General features: G+C 41.5%; 1 protein-coding gene across 2 annotated transcripts; it reads right to left on the bottom strand.

Moving 5' to 3' along the window:
• Positions 1-3,043: 3,043 nt before the first annotated feature.
• LOC102211303 (probable lipid phosphate phosphatase PPAPDC3) lies at positions 3,044-11,788 on the bottom strand. Of its 2 annotated transcripts, XM_005755232.2 has the most exons (3): positions 11,547-11,788; positions 10,623-11,367; positions 3,044-4,714 (listed from the first exon to the last, which is right to left on the bottom strand). In XM_005755232.2, the coding sequence occupies exons 2-3, from the start codon at positions 11,095-11,097 to the stop codon at positions 4,326-4,328; spliced, it is 864 nt and encodes a 287-aa protein (XP_005755289.1). In that variant the 5' UTR covers positions 11,098-11,367; positions 11,547-11,788; the 3' UTR covers positions 3,044-4,325. The 2 variants fall into 2 exon arrangements, with proteins under 2 accessions (XP_005755289.1, XP_005755288.1); XM_005755231.2 differs by having other exon boundaries at positions 10,623-11,788.
• Positions 11,789-12,041: the final 253 nt, after the last annotated feature.

Here is a 12,041-nt window from a genome sequence, read left to right as displayed (position 1 = left end):
AGATACACACATCTCTGACTCTTTCTGGGATGTTTTGAATTTTTGGAGTTGCTATTTGAACTCCTGGTAAGAAGCTGGTTTTTATAATCATGGATCGCGGATATTCATTGATGAGTTCTTGGATTCTTCCAGCAGAAGGCAGTTTCTGAAACTCAGAAATTCGAATGAGATCCATATCAAACATAAATCTATAAAATTGAATTCAAATTTAAAATATGGTATAAAGCAGACTAAAGACAGCCGTGGCCCATATACGCATCTGAAAATCTCCCTCCAAACCTTCACTGAGGAGCCCTTTTTATGTGGCAGGTTTCCTCTGCATGCACTGTTCTCCTCCTGCAGTCCAGAGACATACATGTTAGGTTAACTGATGACTCAGAGGTGGCAATATGTGCAGATGTGAGCTCGATGAATCTATGAGTGAGCAGTAAACCTATAAAAATGCAAGCCCAAGTGTGTGAATTAATATTATAAATACATAAAAAGCTAACATAGCATTAGGGTTCAGGATAGGTGTGTGGGGTACAAGCCACAAAGATAATAAGTACACCTTCACCAGGTTGTCTTTGCATGACACAATGTGGTAAAACTCCTGGGATCAAATCTGAGATGCACTTTTTGTATCCATCTGTCTGCACAAAGTCAGATTCTCTGAGCACCACAGTTCTCTTTTCCTAAGCCCTTTAAATCGTTTATCCTGACCTTTCCCATCACAGTCAAATAAAGGTGATTAGGAAAAGGTTGGACTATATTCCACCACAGCCCACTGTGTATTTGGATATGACGTCCTGGAGTGTAGTCAAGGAGAGTCCTCTAGAGGGCGCACCTGTCTAACCTGTTACTTTTTATTAAAGCTGCACAAAGCTGCAAATGACCCCATAGCTTCTTTTCATTGCCTTGCAGTATTATTTTTATGGCCTATTGCACCGCAGTTGTTTTTAGTCCCCATGCTCATGCTTCAGTGTATAACATTCACAGTCACACACTGAAGCATGACAGCATTTTACCCATGATCAACATATATGTCCAAGAAACTATTTCTGTCTGTTCTGCACAACACTTACTGTCTTAAACTCTCGGTTAAATATTCAAATAGCACATATAGTTTCACAATAGATCCTCAGTTCCAAAAACATTAAGGTGAGAATCTGATTGATTTTGAAATCAGTTTTCATTCCTGCTTTTGGTTTCACAGTGCACTCCTTTGCATTGGTGCGGTTTCCTATAAAAATCCTCTGAGGTAAGAACAGTGTGACAGGGGAGCTATAAGGGTATGAAGTATGAACAATAGTCTGAATCGGCACATTAAAGTGTGCTTTCTGGATAAAAACTGTCGAGTAAGCGTAATCTTGGATATTCCTGTCTATTTTTGGTCCCATTTAATTTGTGTAAATTAAAATATTAATTTATGTCGCATATTCAGTCGTGCAATTTCATTTTATGGCTTTGCGTGATTGAGTTTATTATACTATTAAATACTTCATTAATATTTAAAGGCAGACTGTGGCCTGCCATACACCCAGAGCATTTTAATCCATAATTGTAATAATACAGGAAAAATTAATTAAAAAATTAAATCTCTTTTTCATTAAGTAATTTTAGGTTGATGGGAGGCTGTAGTGTCCATGTTATGCACACTCATCAGCCACACCTTGCAAGTATTGGAATGCACCCCCTCTTTCAGCCTTCAGAACTGCTTTAATTCTTCATGCTATAGATTCAGCAAGGTGCTGGAAACAGTTCTCAGAGTTACGTCCATATTGACATGACAGTGTCACACACTTGCTCCATATTTGTTGGCTGCACATCCTTGATGTCTCTTGTCCCACCAGATCGCAAAGGTGCTCTATTGGATTGGAGACTGTGGAGGCCATTGGAGTACAGTGAACTCACTGTCATGTTCAAGAAACCGGTTTAAGAAACTTGAGCTTTGTGACGTGGTGCGTCATCAGCAGAACTCAAGACTCATCCAATCAAGGAAGTTTGTTTTGTTTATGTTTTGTTTCTCCAGCCTCCTACTGTCTGGTTTCGTGAGCTTGTGTACCAGTTTCTGTTCTAAGCTGACGGGAGTGGTCTACTGCTACTGTACCCCAGCTGCCTCAGGGTTTGGCGTGTTGTGCGTTCCAAGATGCTCTTCTGTGGTGAGTGGTTATTTGAGTCATTTTGTCTTCCTATCAGCTCAAAGCAGTCTGACCATTCTCCTCTGTCCTGAACTGGCGCTAACTGGATATCATCATTTTTCAAGCCATCCTCTGTAAACCATAGAGCTGGCTGTGTAGGAAAATCCCCGTAGATCAACAGTTCTGAAATGCTGAGACCAGCGTGACTAGCACCAACAACCATGCCATGTTTAAAGTCACTTAAATTCTGATGCTCAGTTCGAATGTCAGCAGGTTGTCTTGACTATCTCCATCTCATCTGTTGTGGATGGAGGCAGTGTGCAAAATGTGTGGTGTAACTGCTGGCCAGAGGGGCCGATATGGCAGCCTCGCTTCTGTCAGTCTGCCCCGGGGCGGCTGTGGCTACAACTGTAGCTTGCCTCCACCAGTGTGTGAATGTGAGTGTATGAATAGTGGAATTTTAAAGTGCTTTGGGTGCCTAGAAAAGCGCTATCTAAAAGCAATCCATTATTATTATTATTAACTGGTCTGTGAGCCCCTCATGCTTTTGCTGTTGTTTATCCATTGGCAAGTCACAGAGAAGAGTAAAGTTATAACATGTAAAGAGCTGAGGTTGAAAAAGAGTGAAACGTGTCCACTGTATATGTATATATATAGTGGGTGCAAACACCCCATCTGGAAAGAAATGGTGTAAAATGTCTTTCCAAATGAATAGCCCTCTCCGTATGACATCCCTATGGAAATCCATAACTTAATTTTCTTGAGCTGTGGGGCATTTTACAATCCTTGTGAAGTCTGAAGTAATAAAAACTACTTTTTTTTGGAAAGTTGTCTTAAGAGCAGACAAATAAGCTACTGGTAAACAGAAAACAACATTTATCCTATTAATTGTAATAAATATTTTTCCCCCACATTCTGCTTGTGACATATCTGCCCAAATCTTTAATCACAGACAGAACAGAGCAGCAATCCCAAACACCCACAGGCACATATACATGAAAACAACAAATTTGGACTGCTAGTGGCATCCTCTTACCAAAACTAAATAAAACACATTTACATTTTCCTAACGGTTCATTTCATTTTATTGAGATAGAACAACATAGTAAAAACATCATATACAGATCCCTGTACAGCACATACACTAAACTGTTTAATCATACTAAACCAATGAAATGATGGCAGAGTTCATTCAAAGCCATAAAAAAAGGCATAACATGTCCACAGCTGATATTTCAAACCAATGTTTGCTCCTGCTTCGTATGCATATGTTCCCACACACATGCACTTGTTTTTAGTGAGGCATAGAAATAGTTTCACTGCCATAAACAGTTTATGATCAGCTAATTTAGAGATTTTAATGAATCATTAATGAAAGTGCTGTGGAGAAATATTAGCTTTAAAAATGATTTAAACTCATTAAATCACAAATGGCACATTGATAGAAATTAAACTTGAAAGGGTAAGAAAAAAAAATTCTGGGTGATAATTGTACATAAACAGATTCATTAAAAAAAACTTCAAATATGATAAACATATGAGCAAAAGAAATAAGAAATGTAGACTATCCAAACTGCCTTACTTTCATATATACTTGAATGTTACATACAACAATATAACTCCAAATTTCAGTGTTCAGCTGTGGCTTCTGTGTTTAACTCTCCTAAAATAAAAGAGAGAGAAAATGAGATCCAATGGAGTTTGGTGTCCTTGATAGAAGTTAAATAATAAATGAATATGAATGAAAGTCTTTTGAAAAAATCCAAACCACTTTTCCTTCATGTACACTTTCAAGAAAACCTGTAGCCAGTCTGCAGATATTTTATTTTGCTTGTGGCTGTTAGTGTTTTGTTAAAACTATGAAGCAGTGTCATACTAGAACTTGTAAAGCGTTATGAAGGTCTTGCGAGCTTCCTGGTTTAGGAATTGCATGCAAGTCAGCATCTGGATCCGAATATTAGTGGGTTCCTGCTTGCAGCCTGCAACGAAAACCTGCTTTGCAACTTTAACCAACGCATAGGTGACAATTTAAAGGAAAACCCCAAAGACTTGAGCCTTCATCATGAACAGAAGAATGCAAGTCTTGTTGAAACAAAGCCGAGGTGCAATAAGGCAGTTCTGGCACCAAGTGTGTCCTTTAATTTGTCACCCGTCTGTGTGTTTGATATTGCAAGGTTAAACAAGCCATGTGTGCTAGTAAAAAGCTCAGAAAAAGGGGCTCCAGCTCAGCGTGCTTATGGAAATAAGAGTCTGACAGGTGTTTGATGAAAGCCACACCGTCTCCATTAGGCTAAAATGGAGCATGCCAAGCGCAAAGCCGCACACCATATCTGTTAGGTGGTGCTTGCCCAAGAGCACCCGGGACATGCCCACTAGGAAGGCCCACAGCACCAACAGGATGCGAAGCGGCACAGCCAGCACCAAGTGGGACAGCAAGAACTTGGAGACCATGGCAGCTCGGCTGGCGTGGGCAGCGGGGAAAGAGTACACGTCCATGGCGACGCAGTCCAGGAAGCTCGGTGTCATCTCCCAGGGTCCTCTCCGTTTCACCAATCTCTGGACTCCAGCCACGGTCATCACGTCAAGGATGAGGGCTATCATGAAATAAAGAAAGCAGACAGTTAGTATGAATATGCAGTGAAAGTCAAAGAAAATGGTTAAAGGAGTACCTGACTTGAATCATGGTACAAGTAAAAGATCATCGCTTGAAACCATATTCAGAGAAGTATAGAGGTGTTACTGGTGATATGTACATTGATTTTAAGGTAAATGTGATCATTTTGTGGAAAAACAACCACTGTGAGTGGTTTTACTTTGTCTCCCCTAACTGGACATCTCTAAGGTGTGAGATGATTAATGGGGATGGATGTAGCTTTTTAAAAAAATCAAATAGACATCAACTCAATAATCAGTTTTATAAAACTATTGGTCCATTTGTTAGTCTTCACATAAAACAGAACAACTGCAGTAAATGTGTAAGTAGATATTTCGGTGACTAGTACTAACCAGCGAGTAACATTTGCTTCACATACCAGACATTCGGAGACGCCTTTTATAACTCCACAGCACTCCCCAAAAATATTTCTACTCTGACCATCAATAAAGCCATTTAAAGCCATCTTCACACTCACTAAACCAAGCCTACGCTAAATAACTGTCAAGTGTGTGAGGTACTAGTTATACTGCTCTAATACTTGCTATCCTAAAGGGACTGTTCTTTCAAAATCAATCTCAGCTCATTAAAGGCAATACAATGTGTCCATGCATATAAAATCAACTAAATCTGAAAAAGTTCCCTCAGAATCAGACGAATTGTTCTGCACAGTGAATTTAGTCTGTTTAAATTTTACACTCATGCAGTGAATTTTTCCCCAGTTACAAGCCCTACAGGGTCTCACACGGTCTATTTGCAATTTGTGGCTTCATTGCTTTTTGGGCTTGTTACAGATTTGTTTTGGCGTAAAATAACAGGTCTCTTTTACTGAATTTTCTGAACTTTAGAAGGGGGGAATTCCAGTTGCTAGGACCTCGTCTGCTGGCTCATCCACTGACTAAAGATGTTTGATCAGTGTGATGATTCCCAGCTCTTACACAGAACACCAACGATGAGTGTTAAAATATGACAGAAAATCATTTGACAGATTGAAGATGAGCCTGGAATCAAAATGCAGATAAAAAAAAAAGAGGAGACCTTTCATAAGCAGCCGCACTAAAACATCCACAGTACCAATGCTTGATTCTATGTCACAGACATCAAATTGGTGTCATCATTTTGTTAATGAAGCAATAATATATCCCATAATACTGACGCTTAGTGTTGGTTATAGAGAAAAAAAAGTACCTCAAAGGCCTACAACTTGGAAATATCACCAATTGGGAGGTAAAATTTTGTTATAGTTAAAATAAAACGAGGCATAAGATGCCAACTGATATTGAGTAGAGGTGCAATGGAAGGACATTTGGGGTCTTTGCTGCACGGCCCCATTGTGCCATCTCAGCAGACGGGGACGGTGCTTGCAGCCAAACGGTGACGCATCGTATCGGCTGTAAGCACAAGTCTCTTTGCGACTGAGGTTCTCTAAGGTTTGCTGTCACTGCAGACAAACTAAGATTTTCTCTGTGCTCCTGCTGTGAAAGATTGTCCTGCAAACCTGCGGTCAGCATTGTGGTTCGTTTTCAGAAGTACGTCATCTAAGATTTGAGGTGATGAACTTAGATTTGCCGTTTGAGGGTGGAAACTCCGATTCTAGGAAGTGTAGCAGGCGTGAGCAGACAGTAGGTCAGGCTGCTACGCGCTGCTGAGAAACAGAAGGAGTAGTCAGTCTGTCGCGTATTCTAACATACACACTGTGGTTAGTCAGCTCACATGCACTTATAGTCCTGCTCTATATACTCTACATAGATGTAAAACACAGTAATGACCACAGCAAGTCATTTTTCTATGTTTGCTGTTGTTCACATTTACTTTTCAACAAGGGAGGTTACATGTATTTATATAAGGTTTTTTGTATTGGAGGGGGCGGCATGGAGGCACAATGTTTTTTGTGCCATTTTTGCCATTATTGGAAAGTACAATGCGAGAAAGACACGAAATACAAGAACAAAGGAGCAGGAGGGTGACATATAGTGAAAGTCGAGCTGGTAATCAAACTAAGAGCTTTGGGGAATCCACCTAAACAGCTAAAAGTGGAAAGATTGTTGAAATTTCCTCATCTCAAACAGACATACCCTGCGCTGCAACACTGAGATACTTCACAAATGCTTTGTCTATATGTGTTTGACATCAAAAAACACCATTCATTTATTGCTTCTCAAAAGACAAAAAGAAGGGAAGGAGGGCTACACAGGTAAGCCCCTTGAAACATAAAGCTTAATACTGAGCTATCTGTTCCATCAAGCATGATGAAAAATTAATTAGAGACAACAGCTGGGTGAGCATGACCTAATCCTGTCTGTTTGTTACTGTCACCCTGCACACAGGCCTCGGCACAGAGAGATGGTTATTCAGAGCACACCGGACTCTCTCTCATTCATCCTTGTAATAGCAGTGAAATGGATGCTGACAATAATGTTGCAATCTTACCTGCATGCTTAACAGAACCATATAGATGATAATATAACATGAAATAAACTTGAGTACTTTAAAAGTAGAAACAAAGCCGCACACACACAAACCACACCTGATAAAAATAGGAACATCCCCTCCACAGCTAAGACACGTCTCTGACATGTTTAATAGTCTTTGAGAAGGTCCCAGGTTGCGTGCGAGTAAAACAACTTAAAACCTAAAGGAGAAACATTTCTACGCTGCACAGCACCACGTGTTTGCAACAGTGGGCTGAATCAAACTAATCCCGACAGACCAGTCATGGCTGATTAGTTTCCCCGATAGATAAAAACAAAATATACTTTCAGCGAGTATTTAACATTAATTCCTCTTCCCTCTGTTGACCATGTTGGGATATTTTCTCCCGACAGACTTCAACAGACCAGAAATTATCCTGCAACCAACAAATATTGAGCAAGCACTTAGGGCAAAAAAAAAAGTCCCAAACACAATTCAACAGTGTCCCAAATCCAGAGATTTAATAGCTCCCACTCAGAGCTCAATGTAGCTACAGCTACACAAGATTTGTGTTTCTGTTTGGTCTTTAATCTGTGTTTGGGACTGTGTTTATGTGTGCATGCCTGCACATGAACAAGCATACACACAGGTCCCCCAGACTTTCAGAAAATTCTGATCTGATGTAGTGAGATCAAAATTTTGCTGCAGGATAATATTAAATGTGCTGTAGTAAAGCTTTATGTAGTTACTGATGGAAACAATAACCCAGTACTGAGTCAGTAACAGGACTTGTAAGAGCAACGTGTGAACCCATTCTTAGGAACCTGGGCCTTTGCATTGTTTGTACAACTGCTCATGAACACAAATAAAAACTTCAAAAGAGGATGTTTGAAGGGTCTCGAATTGAAAGAACTTAATGTGAAGGACTCACTGTTGTCCAGCTTCATAGATGTGACGCATGGTCAAACTAAAAAGTCTGCTTCACTCAATGCAGCCAGGACACTGTGCTGTGGGACACTGTCACCGGTCCTCAGCCCTCCTCCTGCTCGATATCTACCCATCAGTCGTCCCGGGCTGAAGTGATGGTCCATAGCTGCCTGAGGGATCAGAGTGGTGCTGTTTCTCCACCCAGCCTGAACCTCTCCAGCTGCTACACAGCAATGCCTGATGACAACTTACTCCATGTGGACGGCCAAGCGGGTGTGGACCCAGAAACAATGCCTGATAACACTGCAGCTTTTCCACCACTGGTGGCTGATGACACCAGAGCGGCCGGCAACCCCATCATGAAGCCAAATAAACGGACCTCATCCCAGCGTAGGATGCTACAGTTACAGCATTCTCCTTTCTGGGCACAAAGTAAGGACTATGCACTTCTCTTGCGTAAGAACACACAGCCTTAATCTGTCATGCCAAAAACTGATTTTCCCCGATTTGGCAAAAAAAAGAAAAGAAAAGTATTTAAATTGTTGTAAATGACTTGTTGGTATATAATCTGTCTAACATATAAAGTTATTTTGGGTCACAGAGCAAATTCCTGTCACAAGACAGAAGCTGCAATCAGCTTTTGGCAAAGTGACTTTTTTCTATCCTGCATTTATCCGGATTAAAAGTTTCACTGGCGTTAGAAATGTCCCTTTCAAGAGTGAGCCGGCCAAGAGGGCAACAAATATAAGATAATAGTTCCATAAAGATTTTCTAATTAGCCAAAAAGGACTGAATAGATTATAATGTCATGTCAGAATCATAAAGACGCTTTCAAAACAGGCAGTTTTTTAATTTTATATATAACCTCTTTCTTAATCTTGTTCACTACAGCCTATTTGCCATTATAAACAACAATATTACACATGAAAAACACAGAAACAACAGAAATCACGTTTTGGCATGACAGCAGCTAGTCTGGTAATGATTAGTTGTGCTTTATTTAGCAGCTCCCCTTTCAGGCCTCACCAACTGAGTATGCCGGATTGCCCTCCTGTGTTCATAATGCCCATTATCCGTTTTAATAAACCAAGATCACAATTTCAAACAAAAAGACCCAGTTATAGTATTTCACCAACCTCATATTTCACTGATGCTGCCGTTTTTTTTACCAATCCCTGTAATTATAAAGGCACAGAAGCAAACTGTCTCATTTTCATCAAATTTCTACTTCCGGACTTAATCATCTAATTCCTTTGCCCTCTAAATCACAGCCCTCAAAGCCTCTAAGTCCAGCAGTTACTGCCCTTCTTAACTGCAGATCTTTAATCTTCTGCCCATTATCTGTGACCTTCTGTTCTGCTAACATGTGTGTATGTAGGAATGAATGAAAGCCTGTGGGCTTGACTCTGTGTTTGCATGTGTAACCATTTAGACTTTTTTAAGTGTTTTTATCCAAATTGTGAAGCACTTTGTAACTGTTTGTTTTAAAAAGTGCTATACATATAAAGTTGTTATTGTTATGTATGACTGCTGATTTTGCCTTTGGGGGCATGGGTCAATTTGTCCGGGCTTTCAGTACAACAAGAACTTCCTGTCTACTTCCTGTTCCAACGAATGCAGACAGATCAAAGAAAGGAAGTTTCCAGGTTGAGTTTCAGCAGATGAAGTCTCTCTTTTGCTCTTGCCGCATACAGTTTAACTCTAAATGCAATCAGAGGCACCTCAGACGTGGTTGGTCAGTTGATTAGTCTACTCGAACTACAAACAGAGTACAAATAGGAACCAGAAAACCTGCGGTGGAAAGAATCTTGCCCACAGATTTCAGATTCATATGTTTTAATGAAGACGGTTCAGAAGGTTCTGAGTAATCATCACTGAGTGATACAATTTGACAGAAACGTACTGCAAAAGACAACTTTTGCTTGAATGATTGACTGCTTTGACAGTATTAGACTGTTCTGTGTTACCAGTTTGATTCGAATATACTTGAAAGTTAAATCCAAACCGGAAAACTGAAGATTTACTAGATGAGAAAATGATAAAGGTTACATTGCCTGCATAGGAACCTCAATACGCAGTTGTGACTTCACTAAAAAAAAAAAACTGAGACTAGGTGATATTTTGTCTTTTTCTTTCTGAATTTGCAGGTTTTCCTCTCTGTTGCTTATTGACAACTGGGAAAAGGTATCAAATGTTGAGATTCTCATTGCTCTACTATAAAAGCAGCAGTTCAAGTAATATTAAGCAGACGTGATACAGTCTATAAACACTTGTGAAATGTGCCTTCAGAAAATGTCACCCACACTTGTTTGTCAATAAACCCCTGCACTGGGAGGCCGAATACACTGAAACTCATTTGGCAAGCTCATTTTTGGCACAGCTGGCTGGTTTCAAGTGTGAGAAGGACAGAAGCGGGAAAGACACTGTGTCACTGTGGGTGCCAGGTATGGCTGCGTGGTGCATTTTGGGTACTGAACGACAGAGGTTGGTGAGTGTGGTGTGGCATTTACCCAGCAGCAGGTTGACTAGGACCTCCTGTCCAGCCAGGGTATTACTCCGTGTGAGACACACGATAGTGCCAATGATCCACGTGATGCCATGCCCTGTGAGAGCCAACAGAGCAACCATGGAGCGGCAGCCTCCCCAGGAGGACGACGTGTAGGCGCACACCCCCATGCGCTTGGACAGGCAGATGTCAATGGCAAGCAGGGAGTTCATTGCTATTCCTTTGAAGGAAGGGTTCAGCTGCATGCAGTCTTCCTCTGGCATTTTGGTGGACTCTCTTCTGTCCCTGCTGCCTCTGTCGGTAGGTTCTTCACTCTGCTGACTTGTTTGGTGCTTGATTTGACCCAGTCGCCTTGAGCTGCCTCGGCTCTCAGCGGGGGCCCCGCCGCTACAGAGGGGCTGATGGTTGAGGGACATAAACTCAGGTCTGCCCAGGACGCTGTTTCTCTCCCGCGCCCTGGATCTCACACTGGAGGGCATACTGGGGGTGTTGGGGCCAAGTTTTCTTCTGTGGCTATAATAACCGATTGCCAATCTCCAGAAGATAATGCAAGTGGTGCAAGACAGTGAAATGTCCCAGGATAAACCCCCCTCCCCTCCCCTGCCTACACCACTCCTCCCCCACCTCCTGTGGCCTTAATAGATATATTTAGACACGCTGGAATGCACGTTGTCTGTGGTGTTTATGCCATGCGGGGAGGAAGAGTGTATTGAATAGCATCTGCTCCGTCCAATCCAGAGAAACACGATCTAAAGCACGGAGATAAAAATTACAACATGAGCATTTCGTTACGCACCGATACACCACTAACAGGTGCCTCACTGCGCGTGCTTTTGGTGGAAATCAAGCTCAGTGCAAATTTAAAACAAAAGAAGAAAGGAAAACACTGTGTAAAGAGACTACGAAAGACACGGCGTTGTCATCTTACCGAGCGAAGAAAGGAGAGCACGGGAGCGCGCACATCTCTCTAAATCCTCTCCGATATACAGAGAGGACGTTCACGTATATAAAGCGATCCGCGCAAAATCAGAGGAAAGTTGACAATCACCAAACCGTCGACAAGAAAAGGGAAAAGACAAGGCAGCGCAGCGCAGGCAGTGCAGCGTTTGCTTGTTCCTGGCGGATTTGACGTAGCTTACGCACGATTCCCGATTCAGCCTGGGCGCTGCGCTCCAGCGCCGAGAGCGGAGTTCTCCAAGGTGCTTAAACAGACAGCGCCAGGACTCACAGAAACCCCGCATTCGGCTTTATTACACACAAAGACAGGGGGCAGGGCTTATGGAGGGCCACGGAAACTATTTCAAATGTTCAGAAATGGTTAAAAAAAAAGAGAGAAAAAAAAGAAAAGAAAAGAAAAAGCGATGAGCACACAACCTACATTTTTACAGAATTTATCGCACCGATCAGACCATTTGTTGTCTGC

Source organism: Pundamilia nyererei, unplaced genomic scaffold, assembly GCF_000239375.1.
Source record: "Pundamilia nyererei isolate P.nyererei 1_Seehausen unplaced genomic scaffold, PunNye1.0 scaffold01091, whole genome shotgun sequence".
Lineage (NCBI taxonomy): Eukaryota > Metazoa > Chordata > Actinopteri > Cichliformes > Cichlidae > Pundamilia > Pundamilia nyererei.
Note: the sequence above shows the minus strand (reverse complement) of the source record. Positions and strands in the feature narration are given on the sequence as shown.

What these genes read in the sequence shown, in the direction of transcription:
- LOC102211303 (XM_005755231.2), bottom strand. Translation starts at nt 11,097, where the DNA reads ATGCCCTCCAGTGTGAGATCCAGGGCGCGGGAGAGAAACAGCGTCCTG. An exon ending in CCTAGTCAACCTGCTGCTGG is followed by an intron (nt 4,715 to 10,622) that starts GTAAATGCCACA and finishes ATTTCATGATAG; the next exon opens with CCCTCATCCTTGACGTGATG.